Source organism: Cervus canadensis, chromosome 16 (assembly GCF_019320065.1).
Source record: "Cervus canadensis isolate Bull #8, Minnesota chromosome 16, ASM1932006v1, whole genome shotgun sequence".
Classification (NCBI taxonomy): domain Eukaryota; kingdom Metazoa; phylum Chordata; class Mammalia; order Artiodactyla; family Cervidae; genus Cervus; species Cervus canadensis.
Genome location: NC_057401.1, coordinates 22,380,725 through 22,396,745, shown reverse-complemented (window position 1 = coordinate 22,396,745; position 16,021 = coordinate 22,380,725). Strand labels below are relative to the sequence as shown.

At 35.0% G+C, this 16,021-nt stretch overlaps 1 protein-coding gene across 3 annotated transcripts in view; it reads left to right on the top strand.

Annotated features, from left to right (window-relative positions):
* The window catches only part of DDX4 (DEAD-box helicase 4), an 84,193-nt gene that overhangs the window by 20,982 nt on the left and 47,190 nt on the right, over positions 1-16,021 (top strand). For 2 of the 3 annotated variants that reach the window (XM_043489190.1, XM_043489193.1), the window contains exons 4-6: positions 4,568-4,645; positions 11,494-11,544; positions 14,981-15,040. In XM_043489190.1, the coding sequence (XP_043345125.1) occupies positions 4,568-4,645; positions 11,494-11,544; positions 14,981-15,040 (189 nt within the window). The remainder of the gene's footprint in view (positions 1-4,567; positions 4,646-11,493; positions 11,545-14,980; positions 15,041-16,021) is intronic. The other variant, XM_043489194.1, reaches the window with a different exon arrangement.

Sequence of the window (16,021 nt, the reverse complement as noted above, 5' to 3'; positions counted from 1 at the left end):
CTAGCTTGTGATTCCTCCAGCCCAGCATTTCGCATGATGTACTCTGCATATAAGTTCAATAAGCAGGGTGACAGTATACAGCCTTGACGTACTCCTTTTCCTATTTGGAACCAGTCTTTTGTTCCATGTCCAGTTCTAACTGTTGCTTCCTGACCTGCATACAGATGTTTCAGGAGATAGGTCAGGTGGTTTGGTATTCCCATCTCATTAAGAATTTTCCATAGTTTGTTGAGATCTACATAGTCAATGGCTTTGGTGTAGTCAATAAAGCAGAAGTAGATGTTTTTCTGGAATACATGATTTTTCAATGATCCAATGAATATTGGCAATTTGATCTTTGGTTCCTCTGCCTTTTCTAAATCCAGCTTGAACATCTGTAAGTTCACGGTTCATGTACTGTTGAAGCATGGCTTGGAGAATTTTGAAGGTTACTTTGCTAGCATGTGAGATGAGTGCAATTGTGGGGTAGTTTGAACATTCTTTGGCATTGCCTTTCTTTGGGATTGGAATGAAAACTGACCTCTTCCAGTCCTGTGGCCACTGGTTGAGTCTTCCAAATTTGCTGGCATGTTGAGTGCAGCACTTCCACAGCATCATCTTTTAGGATTTCAAATAGCTCAATTGGAATTCCATCTCCTCCACTAGCTTTGTTTGTAGTGATGCTCCCTAAGGCCCATTTGACTTCACATTCCAGGATGTCTGCCTCTAGGTGAGTGATCATACCATCATGGTTATCTGGGTCATGAAGATCTTTTTTGTATAGTTCTGTGTATTTGCCACCTCTTCTTAACATCTTCTTCTTCTGTTAGGTCCATACCATTTCTGTCCTTAATTGTGCCCATCTTTGCATGAAATGTTCCCTCAGTATCACTCATTTTCTTGAAGAGATCTCTAGTCTTTCCCATTCTATTGTTTTGTTCTTATTTCTTTGCACTGATCACTGAGGAAGGTTTTCTTATCTCTCCTTGCTGTTCTTTGGAACTCTGCATTCACATGGTATATCTTTCCTTTTCTCCTTTTCCTTCCACTTCACTTCTTTTCTCAGCTATTTGTAAGGCCTCCTAAAACAACCATTTTGCCTTTTTGCATTTCTTTTTTGGGGATGGTCTTGATCACTGCCCTCTGTACTATGTCACAAACCTCCATCCATAGTTCTTCAGGCACTCTATCAGATCTAATCTCTTGAATCTGTTTCTCACTTCCACTGTATAATCGTAAGGGATTTGATTTAGGTCATACCTGAAGGATCTAGTGATCTTCCCTGCTTTCTTCAGTTTCAGTCTGAATTTGGCAATAAGGAGTTTATGATCTGAGCCACAGTCAGCTCTCGTTCTTGTTTTTGCTGACTGTATAGAGTTCTCCATGTTTCTCTGCAAAGAATATGATATTTTTATATACCTATATGTTTTTATATTTATATATAAGTATTTAAATATTTTAATATAATTTTTAGTATAAAAATATATAAATATTTATATACATTTAGATGCTCCTATATTGAGTGTGTATGTGTCATTGAGGGTAATATCCTCTTCTTGTATTGATTCTTTTATCATTATATAGTGTCTTTCTTTGGCCTTTTTATGGCTTTTGTTTGGGAGTCTGTTTTTTTATATGAGTGTTGCATCCCCCACTTTATTGTCATTTTCATTTGCATGAAATACCTTTTTCCATCTCCTCACTTTCAGTCCTTTGTCCTGGAGTGGGTCATTGGTTTCTTAAAGAACTAGGTTTTGGCTTTATTGAGCCACTATTATATTTTTGTTTCCTATTTCATTATTTTTTGTTGTTAACATTTTTTCTTTAAAGATTTATTTACTTGTATTTATTTACGGCTGTACTGGGTCATAATTGCTCTGCACAGGCCTTCACTTGTGGTGACTGGGGGCTACTCTCTAGTTGCAGTGCATGGGCTTCTCATTCCACTGGTTTCTCTTGTTGTGGACCATGGGCTCTATGTGCATGGGCTTCAGTAGTTGCAACTCATGGACTCTAGAACGCTGGTTCAGTAGTTGTGGCACACAGGCTTAGTTGTCCACCGCATGTGGGATCTTCCTGAACTATAGATTGAACCTGTGTCTCCTGCATTGGTGGATTCTTTACCACTGAGTCACCAGGGAGGCCTGTTTTTACCACCTTTTTTCTCCTTTACTTTTCTGTGATTTATTTTGCTGTTTTTCTAATGTTCTTAATAGTTGAGATGGATGTTTACCTCATTAATTTTCAGTTCTTATTGTATAAAAATTTAATTTCTGATATATGTCATTTTATCATACAATTCTAAGTATTTCTAAAGTTCCATTGTAATTTTTTTCTTTGAACTGTTTTGTATAGAAGTGTTTTAAAAATATATTTCCAAATGTAAGAGAATTTTAAAATTGTATAATTGAGTTACTCTGTCATTGTCAGTGTATAATAGTGATTTGCTATTTTTATAGATTATACACCATACAAAGTTAGTGTAAAATATTGACTATATTCCTTGTGCTGTATATTACATCCCTGTAGCTAATTTATTTTATAGCTAGTAGTTTGTACCTCTTACCTCCCCTTCACCTATTTCATACCTCCCTCACCCTTCTCCCATTTGGCAAATCACTAGTTTGTTTTCTATATCTGTTCATCTTTTCTGTTTTTGTGTATTTGTTGACTTGTTTTATTTTTTGGATTCCATATATAAGCAAAAATATACAGTATTTGTCTTCTAGTAATTTTTAATTTGATTGCATTGCAATTAGAGAGTTTTGTGTATATGATTACTGATTTTGAAATTGTTGAATTTACATTTTGGCCTTCCATGTGGTCAGTTTTTATGAATATTCTATTGTTGAAGAAAGTCACCAGTTTAATGTTTTTAGTTCTGTGAATGTTTACAGTGTTCTGTGGATGATTGTAATTTATCTCTTCTCCTTTGACTGTTTTTCTTGGCTGTTACAGTGCTTATCAAAACATTTTTATGTGTATCTTTGTTACCATGTGAGTATATCCACAGGAAAAAGTATACTAGTATACTTTCAAAAAGTATTTTCCTTTAAAATTAGGATCAAGATGGATCTAGTTTATAGTTTCAATGTTGTATTTGATTCGTGCTTGTTTCCCTATGTCCTTGACTAGCCTTGGTATTAAAAAAAAATATTTATTGGAATATAGTTGCTTTACAATGTTGTGTTCGTTTCTATTGTACAGCGAAGTGAATCAGTTATATATATATTTCCACTTGTTTAGATTTCCTTCCATAGAGCAATCAATAAAGTTCCCTGTGCTATACGGTAGGATTTTCATTAGTTATCCATTTTACACATAGCATCAATAGTGTATATACGTGAATCACAATCTCCCTGTTCATCCTTCCCCCAACCCCCTGCCTCTTGGTATCCATATATTTGTTCTCTATGTTTGTGTCTCTGTTTCTGCTTTGCAGATAGGTTCATCTGTAGCATTTTTCTAGATTCCACATTTATGCATTAATATATGATATTTGTTTTTATGACTTTCTTCATTCTGTATGACAGTCTCTAGGTATATCCATGTCTCTACAGGTGACCCAATTTAATTCCTTTTTATGGCCAAGTAATATTCCATTGTCTGTGTGTACCACATCTTCTTTATTCATTTCCTCTGTTGATGGAAATTTTGCTTGCTTCCCTGTGCTGGTTTTTGTAAATAGTGCTGCAGTGAACATTGGATTGCATGTGTCATTTTGAATTACGTTTTTCTCTGGGTACATGCCCAGTGTTGGGATTGCTGGGTCATACGGTCCTTCTATTTGTAGTATGTTTTAGGAACCTCCATATTGTTCTCCATTGTGGCTGTATCAATTAACCTTCTCTCCAACAGTGTAAGAGGATCTCTTTTCTCCACACTGTCTCCAGCATTTGTTGTTTGTACACTTTTTGATGTTGGCCATCCTGACTTGTGTGGGGTGATAACTCATTGTAGTTTTGATTAGCATCTCTCTAATAATTAGTGATTTTGAGCATCTTTTCATGTGTTTGTTGGTCATCTGTATGTCTTCTTTGGAGAAATGTCTGGTCTTCTGGTGGTGGTTTAGTCACTAAGTCATGTCCGAGTCATGTCCAACTCTTGCAACCCCATGGGCTGTAGCCTGCCAGTCTCTTCTGTCCATGGTATTCTCCAGGCAAGAATACTGGAATAGCTTGCTATTTCTTTCTTCAGAGGATCTTCCCAACCCAGAGATCTAACCTGGGTCTTGTGCATTGCAGGTAGATTCTTTACTGACTTAGCTATGAGGAAAGCCCATTTAGGTCTTCTACTAGATTCATATTAGCAAACTGTTTTCCAGTCAGTCATGGTTGGGAAAAGTTATATTCTTCTTTTGATTTTCAGTGTCCTTAATTATGAGTGAGAGTTAGTCAGCATTTTTTTCTTTTGGAGGACTACCTATTCTTATTCATAGTCCATTTTTCTACTAGGCTACTCATCTTTCTTACTGCTATGTAAAATTCCTCCTATGCTGTGTGGATGGCACATTTAGATGGTTTAAAGCTTACTTACCACCAGGATACTTTTTTGTTATTTTGACTTATTCAAATGTTATTTACTTTAGAAATGGGTGATGGATCGTCTCAAAGAGATCATTTCATGAGAAGTGGATTTGCCTCTGGGAGGAGTTTGGGAAACAGAGGTAAGTATCTTTGTTTAATCATCTGTTATAATAGGTGAATAGTGGAATGAATAGAGGCTTTTATGGCTGTTTAGTGCAAGGTTAAATCTGATATAACTTGGTGTACAGTAGACTTTGTTGGGATGATGAAATTTTTTTTAATACCAGTATTCTTTTCACTGTTTTACATTTTAAGATAGTAGGAAATAGTTGAATTGATGAGATGGGTAGATTGGTTAAAGAGAGTTGCTTCCCAGAGCTGTTTCTTGATGTGTTGATGGTTATTGTTCCCATTGGCATGGGAGGAATGGGAGAAACTCCAGAGACTATAGAGTGTGAAGGACCTCTTTCTTAAGTTTTATGTTTCTCAAGAAGAGGCAGTATGTGAAACACTTCTGTTAGCTCACTAGTATTAAGAGGTTGTTTTCCCCAAATTGAAAATTTTTATTGTCACTTTCAGAACAACCAGCACTAGATTTGACAGATAATGACATGGCAAAATACTTTCCTCAATTCCATTTTTAGATTTGTTATTAAAATGCTGAAAATATTCTGCACTGTGTTTTATTACAGTGCAACAAAATACTATTAGAACCTCAAATGGTCATATGGATTTTTAAATAAATTTCTCTTATGGGGCCATAAGCTAGGGTTAATAGTTTTAAATATACATGACACTTACTCTTGAATTTATTAAATGTTAGTTTTTGAAAATTTTGGTATTTGTATATATTTTTATCCATTGGAAACTGAAAGTTGGTATATGGTATTTCATTTGCTACTTGGAAAACTTAATTTTTTAAGATACAGTTAACATAAGTGTGAATTTTATGTTTTGACATATTTCTTCTACTAATGAAATTTGTTGAAGATGCATATATATTTTTTTATTTTTAAGCCTGCTTATTAAGTAAGAGGCATTAATGTTTTGGACCATGTAGTTGTGCTTAGAGATTCAAGTGTGTATTTTGTTTGCTACTACTAAGAAGTAACAAATACCTTAATATGACACTCAGGGAACTACTTATTTGGATATATTTTAAAATCCTAATTTAGAATGATATTTTTTGATGCAGACTTCTAAACATTGTTGAATAGAGCCTTTTAAAATGAGAAAACCATCACTGAGATTTTACTATGAATTGTTAATTCAATATGTTGTAGATTTAAATACATTAAATTTCTGATCGAAACTGTGAATATTGATACTTTAAAAAGTTTTCTTTGAAAAAATCTGAAAAAGAATGAATATATGTATATGTAAACTGAATCACTTTGTATACCTGAAACTAATACAAAATTGTAAATTAGCTATACTCCGATAATATTTAAGAAAAAGTTATCTTTAATACTGCATATAATCCTGGAAATTTATAGAAGAACCACACCTTTCCCAAATGATTCAGTTTAACATTCTAGTTTGTTTCAATCTTTTTTTTCTCACAACTTGGATATATCTAGTAACATGGTTTTAAAATTGACTTTTAATTACCTAAAATATATATTGATTCGCTTTTTATCTTCTGTGAAGTATGGCCTAAATAAAAAGCCTTAACTTCCCAAATCACATGCTTTTTTAGAATCTGATAAAAATACTGATAGCATATACACAGTTTTGCATGTGGCATTAGGAGTTTCACAGATCTCTTAGCTCCTCTGTATTAGGATATTATAGATGTAGGGAAGACAATTTGTGAAAATCACAAGATTATGATAATTATCCCAATGATAGTTTAAAGTGGCTATTTATGATGTTTTGGGTGCTTAAGTTTATGTTTTAAATAACTGTGCTGCTTGACATAGAAACCCTGCCCTCAAAATTCTTAATTTAGTGGTAGAGAAGCACATGGAAAGAAATATTGCTTAAAAAGAGATACACATAGTATGCTGTGGGAATGTGATTGATGAATTGATTACAGTTGGAGGACTGAAGGAGGACTTCACAGAAGAGGTGGGTTTGAATCAGGCTTTTGAAGAGTGAAAAGAATTTTGCTAGGAAAAATAGGAAAGCAAGGAATGTCATGCTGAAGGAATAGCATGTAGGAAATAGAAGATATTAGAAGTTAACAGTGTGGAGTATGGAAAGTTGTTTTATGAATTAAAATGTTGGGTGGTCAGAGTTGTACAGTGGAATATAAAACTAAGAAGGTTGATATGGGGAAATACTATGGAGGAGTGGGAGATAAAGGCAAGTGGTATTCTTAGCATTTTTTCATTATTATATAGCTCCTTCTTAATTCTAAGTTTAAAAAGTTGATTGAGAGTGATTTAAGTACTAGAAAAATGAATAGGGACTTCCCTGGTGGTCCAGTGACTTAAGACTCTTATGCTGCCAATACCAGGGGCCCTGGTTTGATCCTTGGTCAGGGAATTAGATCCCACATGCTGCAGCTAAAAGTTCTCATGATGCAGCTAAGACCTGTGCAGCCAAATAAATAATAAATATTTTTTAAATGAATAAATAATTATAGGACAAGAGTATAGAATTTTCATTAGCAGTGACTTTTACATAGAGGTATAATGTAAATGGCTGGATCTGTCAGGGTGAGGTTTCAATATATAGAAAATGAGAGTTGAATAGAGTTCAATTGTAGAATTGAATTTCTTGGTTAAAGTTCTCTAGTAAAATAGCAACTAGTTGAGAGCTGTATTTCAGCAGTAGTATATTTACGTTTTTACTTTGGTATAATGTAAGAATTTTTAAAAAAGAAGTTGTAGGTATATTTTAATTTCATAAGTCCCTGTAATACTCTCTCCTCATCCCTTACCACACAGATTCATTTAATTCCTAGTTATTGATGACGCACTTGATTTTATATTTCAAAAAGTTTTAATTGTATCTGAACCTTTTCAGATCCTGGTGAGTCTAATAAAAGAGAGAATACATCCACAGTGGGTGGTTTTGGAGTTGGAAAGAGTTTTGGAAACAGAGGGAATCTGCTTATGATGTCTTTCAATTGAAACTTAAGTGATACCTTATAGTCTTTGAGTTCTGTTTCCTTTTTTTTTTTTTTTTTTAAACCTTTGAGCAAAATATTTATTGAAACTAGACTAAACAATCCCAGACTTAGTTAGGATCCTAGAGGTCATTTGACCAGTCTCTCCACCTGATAGATGATTCCAGGAACAATTTCAGATTGTTTAAAGTCTTATAATAGCTAATTAACGTCTCTGCAGGATTCCATAATTGTCCTTCGGTTTAAGCTTGTTGACTCTGTGGTTGAAGTTTGCTATATCTGTAGAATTTTTTTTTTTTTCCTTTTTGACCTATCAAGAACCAATGGAGATGTATAAAGACTTCCATATATATATTCATGTAATTCATCTTAATTTGTTTTTTGTATACTTGGAGGTTATGTTATTCATTTGGAATTGCTTCATCTTCCTGAGAATCTTTCCTTTAATCCTTTGCCCTGATGGATTCCATGTCTAACAATTCTTATCTTAAAGTCTGTTTAAAACAAAAAACAAAAAAAAACTTACATAGGCCCATATCTAAAGCCCACAGTACATGAACAGAATATTATATAATTAGCACCACAAGGTCTGAAGTAGCATGCAGTAATCAAATACGTTGATATAATCATGATACAATGTGTGAATGTCCACACTGAGTAGGACATAAAAAATGTAATTTCCATCTTTGTTTTTACTTTTTACTGAAATATAGTTGATTTACAAGTTTTCCATCTTTGAAAATTTCATGGTCTTATATCTTAATTTGTTTCTCTTTTTTTTTCCATTTATTTTTATTAGTTGGAGGCTAATTACTTTACAATATTGTAGTGGTTTTTGCCATACATTGACATGAATCAGCCATGGATTTACATGTATTCCCCATCCCGATCCCCCCTCCCACCTCCCTCTCCACCCGATCCCTCTGGGTCTTCCCAGTGCACCAGCCCCAAGCACTTGTCTCATGCATACAACCTGGGCTGGTGATCTGTTTCACCCTTGATAATATACACGTTTCGATGCTGTTCTCTTGAAACGTCCCACCCTCGCCTTCTCCCACAGAGTCCAAAAGTCTGTTCTGTACATGTGTGTCTCTTTTTCTGTTTTGCATACAGGGTTATCGTTACCATCTTTCTAAATTCCATATATATGCATTAGTATACTGTATTGGTCTTTATCTTTCTGGCTTACTTCACTCTGTATAATGGGCTCCAGTTTCATCCATCTCATTAGAACTGATTCAAATGAATTCTTTTTAATGGCTGAGTAATATTCCATGGTGTATATGTACCACAGCTTCCTTATCCATTCATCTGCTGATGGGCATCTAGGTTGCTTCCATGTCCTGGCTATTATAAACAGTGCTGTGATGAACATTGGGGTACACGTGTCTCTTTCAGATCTGGTTTCCTCAGTGTGTATGCCCAGAAGTGGGATTGCTGGGTCACATGGCAGTTCTATTCCCAGTTTTTTAAGAAATCTGCACACTGTTCTCCATAGTGGCTGTACTAGTTTGCATTCCCACCAACAATGTAAGAGGGTTCCCTTTTCTCCACACCCTCTCCAGCATTTATTGCTTGTAGACTTTTGGATAGCAGCCATCCCGATTGGCGTGTAATGGTACCTCATTGTGGTTTTGATTTGCATTTCTCTGATAATGAGTGATGGTGAGCATCTTTTCATGTGTTTGTTAGCCATCTATATGTCTTCTTTGGAGTTCTGGGAAAACTGGTCAACCACTTGTAAAAGAATGAAACTAGAACACTTTCTAACACCATACACAAAAATAAACTCAAAAGGGATTAAAGATCTAAATGTAAGACCAGAAGCTATAAAACTCCTAGAGGAGAACACAGGCAAAACACTCTCTGACATAAATCACAGCAGGATCCCCTATGACCCACCTCCCAGAATATTGGAAATAAAAGCAAAACTAAACAAATGGGACCTAATTAAACTTAAAAGCTTTTGCACAACAAAGGAAACTGTAAGCAAGGTGAAAAGACAGCCCTCAGATTGGGAGAAAATAACAGCAAACGAAGCAACAAAGGATTAATCTCAAAAATATACAAGCAACTCCTGCAGCTCAATTCCAGAAAAATAAATGACCCAATCAAAAAATGGGCCAAAGAACTGTTTCCTTTTAACATACATAGGAAGTGTGTGCCTTTCCCAAGAGTTTATGGAGATCACAAGGGAGTGCTTTCACTTTCCTAATCATAGTTCAGAGCAACACTTTATGCTGCTTTGGATGTGTCTGCTATTCTATTTAGTTTTCTTGTTTTCCTTTTTAATAGCCATGCTACTTGTTGCAGCATCTCGTCAAACTGATTTACCCCACAGGTGAACCCCATGTCTTTTCTCCTGTACTCATGACTTCCTTGCCCTGCTCCTGCAGCAAGAGATCTATCTTTAACTTCCAGGGGTGAATCTGAGTTTCCATCTTTACTTGAACAAAGAACCAGTGGTGGTGGTTTAGTTGCTAAGTTGTGTCTGACTTTTGCGACCCTGTGGACTGTAGCCTGCCAGGCTCCTCTGTCCATGGGATCCTCCAGGCAAGAATACTGGAATGGGTTGCCATTTCCTTCTACAAAAGAACCAGTAGAAGTTTTGAATTTGCATTTTGTGTCTAAAAACATTTAAAAACTATAAAGTAGAATTTATGTAGAGTTTAAGATCAAAACCAATAGTACATAGATGGAAGACTTCTCAAGCATTTTGGAGACTCAGCATTTGACTTTTCTGGGAAAGGTGTATGGAGGGGAAGGGGCAATTGTAGAGGGCAGTAGAGTGTAATCCTTTTCTGAACCAGCTTCAAAAATTGCAAGTATTTAAATGAATAAAATAACCAAAAAATCTGTTTTCTTATATACACTTTTTTTGTAGGGACTGTCTTTATTTTGAAATTATATATCTGCTTAAGGAAAAAGTGTTATCCATTCATATATAGAGGCCATATGTGGCCTGATACTTACTTTTTAATATGCTAATTGTGTATTAAATGTCTCTGGAGTTTAATGCTGGGACATGAGATTTTGTTGAGCCTGAGATGTTAAATGACTTGATATGTAGACACTTTGCATATAAATTTAATGTCTCTCAAACAGTAATTGATTGGTCTCTGTACTATTGAAGCTGTAATTTAATATATTTTATTATTTAAATTAGATCATGATTGAGAGATATTGCATATTGACATTTAATTTTAAGTTACATTATCTGAGTAACTTGTAGTTACTCAGGTACCTAAAACATCATTTTATTAAAACTCATATTTTTTAAAATGTATGAAATATTACTGATGGATGCTTTTAAAGTGAATTTTAGAGCTACATCTATATGTTCCAGAGATACATAGATTTAGACACAAGGTTTTATTAAATGAGAAATTTGAAAGCAGAGTTTGGTGAAAGATTGTTTTTAAAATTTTATAAATAGAAGTTGGTAGGATTTCCTCGATACTGAGAAAGGAAAAATGATATGATATTGGATTGTAATTTAGTTGTCCTCCAGCAGATGAAAGTATAATGTATAAAATTCATAAAAATTTGATATTTTGAATAGAAAGTACATATTGGTTATAGTGAGATACACACACACATATCCATGTTTCACTCATGTACATATGGAGGAATATGTAGCATTTCAGATAATATAAGATTGGCTGGTATTTTAATCTTAATAAACTGACACAAGGCAGAAGTTGTCATACAATGCATATGCATTCTCATTCACTATTTATATATATAGTTGTATGCAATTTATACAGTTTTAAAGGGACATCATAACTAGCAGTCCCTGTAAGGTGTTCCTCTTTCTTCTCTGTTTCTTCTGCAGAAGAAATTGGTTTTTGGTCATTTGATTTAGGTAGTTGTTTTCAGAAATTTACAAGTTTAATTTTATGTTTCGTGTAGGTTTTTCAAATAACAAGTTTGAAGAAGGTGATAGCTCTGGTTTCTGGAGAGGTAAGTTCACTGTTTTTCGTAGTCACTTAAGAATTTAGTGTCTAGAACACATGCTAAGGAGAAAATAAAATTATTTTAGTCTGTTCCAGCTCTAATTTATTTAAACACTGTTTTATAAAGCAGCTATCAGTCAGTTCAGTCGCTCAGCTGTGTCCGACTCTTTGCGACCCCATGAACTGCAGCACGCTGGGCTTTCCTGTCCATTACCAACTCCCAGAGCTTGCTCAAACTCATTGCCATCCAGTCGGTGATGCTATCCAACTGTCTCATCCTCTGTCGTCCCCTTCTCCTCCTGCCTTCAACCTTTCTCAGCATCAGGGTCTTTTCTAATGAGTCAATTCTTTGGCCTCAGGTGGCCAAAGTATTGGAGCTTCAGCTTCAGCATCAGTCCTTCCAATGAATATTCAGGACTGACTTCCTTTAGGATTGACTAGTTTGGTCTCCATGCAGTCTAAGGGACTCTCAAGAGTCTTCTGCAATACCACAGCTTGAAAGCATCTTTGGCGCTCAGCTTTCTTTATGGTCCAACTCACATTCATACCTGACTAGTGGGAAAACCACAGCTTTGACTAGATGGACCTTTGTCGGCAAGGTGATATGTCTGCTTTTTAATGTGCTGTCTAGGTTGGTCATAGCTTTTCTTCCAAGGAGCAAGCGTCTTTTAATTTCATGGCTGCAGTCACCATGTGCAGTGATTTTGGAGCCCAAGAAAATAAAGTCAGCCACTGTTTCCATTGTTTCCCTATCTATTTGCCATGAAGTGATGGGACCAGATACCATGATCTTCGTTTTTTGAATATTGAGTTTTAAGCCAAGTTTTTCACTCTCTTTCACTTTCATCAAGAGGCTCTTTAGTTCCTCTTGGCTTTCTGCCATAAGGGTGGTGTCATCTGCATATCTGATATTATTGATACTTCTCCCAGCTGCCTTGATTCCAGCTTGTGCATCCATGAATTCTCTTGGCCATAATACTGGAGTGGTTAGCCGTTCCCTTCTCCAGAGGATCTTCCCAACCCAGGTCTCCCACATTGCAGGCGAATTCTTTACCAGTTGAGCCACCATGGAAGCCCCAAAGCAGTATGAGTTCAGTCTCTCAGTTGGTCTGACTCTTTGTGACCAAAGTAGTATAGGCAGAGCCTTAACCAAGAATTCAGCCTTCCTAATCTGGGCTTTTGTCATCTATCTTAACTAATCTATGAAGTACAACTTTTGAATGCTGTGTTACCTTAAGAAAAAGAGGATAGTAGAGCAAGTCAGGAAGCAAAATTTCACTTTCGTACATAAATACAATTCGGGGCATGTAGGTCCTTATTCAGACTCAAATAAGTATTTCCAGTGGAAAAGGATTCATGAGATTGGATCATTGCTGAAATCAAAGACATTTATGTAAAGGTACTGACACTCTGGTTTGGAGGAATACAGAAAATGGTGAGAATAGAGTATTGCTAGCAGAAGATAGACTTAAATAATTAATAATACTTTCCCAAGAGAACCTGATTGAGGAGTTTTGAGTGAGGCCCTGGATCCTGTATTTAAAAGCCTCCGTGATGACTCTGATGCCTCTTTCATTTGGTAACCACTGATCTATGGAGTCTTTATAACTTAAAAAGCAGGTTTTGCTATCATGATAGAAGCTTTTTTCCTCTGCACACAGATATATAGTGTATTTTGTGGTTATTTTTCCTGTATCTTCTGTCCCTTAGCTGGTACAGTATAGCAATAAGGAGCCCAGATTTTGGAATCAGACACCCGGGGTTTGAGACCCAGATCCTTCTCTTCCTGTCAATTGTATTATCTTAAAAAAACATGTTTAACTTTGTATTTCTTTTTCTCTGTTTATAATTGAGGATAATACCCACCTCCTAAGGTTTTTGTGAAGATTTTAAAAGTTAAAGTAGAATTCATTTAGAAGAGTGACAGATACTAAGTTTTATGTGTTATTATTACATTATTTTTCTATAATTAATAGATTATAACTAATCTTGGGATCATTATCTCATTTTTGTTTGTGCTTAGCTTTATTTTTAACTCTGCAGAGATAATTTCTTTTTAAATAACTTTTTATTTTGAAGTCGTTTGACTCAAGAAGTTTCAGAAATAGTACAGATTTCCTTCAGCTTGCCTTTAATGTAATTGTACTCCTCACCCAACTTCTCCTAATGTCATTAGCCTACTTTAATTCCCAATGTGGTCAAAATAACTGTAAGTTTGTTTTAGGAGAACAGTTGGCCAAAGTTTATGTGAGGTGTCTTTCTCCTTGTCAGGTCCCAAATTAATTCATAGGTTTTCTTTCATATATGACAATAAATGTTAGCTACCATCATCATTATTCCAGATGGTGATGAATTATTATATCATCAAATAATAATTCCATTATTCCAGGTTATTCTAAGAATCTTTCCAGAATTCTTTCTTTCCTCTTCAACTCCCTTGTACGAAAACTTGCTTCTGAGAAGGTTGTCTTGATGTTAAATGACTCTTCAGGAGTATTGTCAGTTGTTGATGTCATCTCAAATAGGAGCCTGCAACAAGAGCTGTGGGTCATTGTTTATTATAAATCAATATTAATTGAGTAGATTAGTACTTTTGTACATAAACAACTGATAACTTTTAATCTGGTTAGCCACATGTGTCATCACTGGGATCTAAAGTTCCCCAATACTAAATGTTAGTGATATGTACAAACATTCCTTGAAACCATCTTGGTATTTTCCAAATATGGCTTTATTGGAATCTTCTAGAAAGCTTTAAGTTATTACTGAAAGTTATATCAATAATGTATAATTTTTTAATTTAGAAAAACTATTCATTCCTTGATGTCGCTCTGCACATTCAAAATAAATATCTCTAGGGTGGGTTCTGATAATTTATTTTTAACCAACTTTCCTGGTAATTTTTACTCATACTACTATGTAGAAACTGGTAATGTTACTTAATAATGTCACTAAGAACAGAAAGCCAGGATATCCCCAAATGCTTCCATTAGGATGGATGGGGGAAACTTTGCATATATTAAAAAAACACTAATGTCTCAGGTTTATTAAGAAAGGCAATTTACAGAAGTAATGATGACATTATAAATATAATAGTTATGCATTTCTGAGATTCGATTGACTACTCAACTGTTCAGATATTTCTGAAACTGTTTCATGACATTTATGAAATTCATATTTTTTGGCTGTGCTTAGAACATGGCAGATACATGCTTAACATTTAGTATTTAGGTATATTAGGTGATTTTTAAAAAGAACTGACTGAATAATGTTTGTATTTTGTTGTTATTTGAAAATTTAAAATTTTGTTCATATGTTAACATATGAATATCTTTATTTTTTCTTGGTTATTTCTCTTGTGACAGTACTATTTAGATACTACAATAATATAAATACTGTAGTAATTATTTAGATGCTATTCACATGTTAAATTTTTATTCAAGAGTCTAGTAATGACTGTGAAGATAATCAAACACGGAACAGAGGGTTTTCCAAGAGAGGCGGTAAGGACCATGTTTTGGAACAACTTGTACTTAAGACAGAAGTTAAACTGAAAAATTGATTTTGGAAGAGCTGAAAGAAAAATTCTGGTGGTGAAAACCTTTCAAGAAAAATACTTTGGCATATCCTTTATGCTGTTAATATTTGAGTTAATATTCAGTAGGTGTCTCTCCTGTCACTGGATTTGTCTTTTCCTAAGACCTCTAGAGTGTTCTATGAAGTACAAAAGGTGGGACTGTGTGAATCTTGGTCAGTCATGGTATAGATAAACTGGGATGTCTTTGTCTCTGAGTAGGAACATTGGAGATATGGGGGAATGGAGAAATTGTAGATTAATTACCATACTTGCTAATCCTGCCTCTACTTTAGGTGAGATGGTATAAAAATTATCATGCTCAGTTCTGGATTATCGATAGGCAGACATGTTAAAATAGCAACAATACCCACGAAAAACCACAGTGAACTTATAAAATTGCTATAAGTGTGCAAACATGATAGAACTTTAGTTCTATCACTAGATACATCATAGTTTTTGCTGCAACTTGGGGATATCCTTTTCCCTTGCCTACTAGATGATTGGCTCATTGAATAGATCATTGAATAGCAGGCCTTCCTAGTGAAGCTGAGACTTGCTGTGGATTTCAGTGTAGCCTTGGTTGAGTTGTGAGGGGGGTAGGAATTTGGTGGTGAAGGAGGGATGGCTTATTTATCTCATAAGTTGAGTCTTTAATGGCAATTGCAGGGGGTCCTGCAATGATGGGGCAGACATTCAGCTAAGAAACAGACTCCTCTTAACATTGCTCTCCTTCCCCCTTTAGCAAGCAGTTTTGACACTAATGTTCCTAAAACATAGCTCTTATTTAAAATTTTTGATTTTATGCAGAACAGTGACTATCTTACTATTTAGTTTTCTTTAAATCATTTTAATTCATATTTAAGTGAAGCAGTGAAAAGCCAGTTGTAGCTCTTTGTGCTTGATCCTG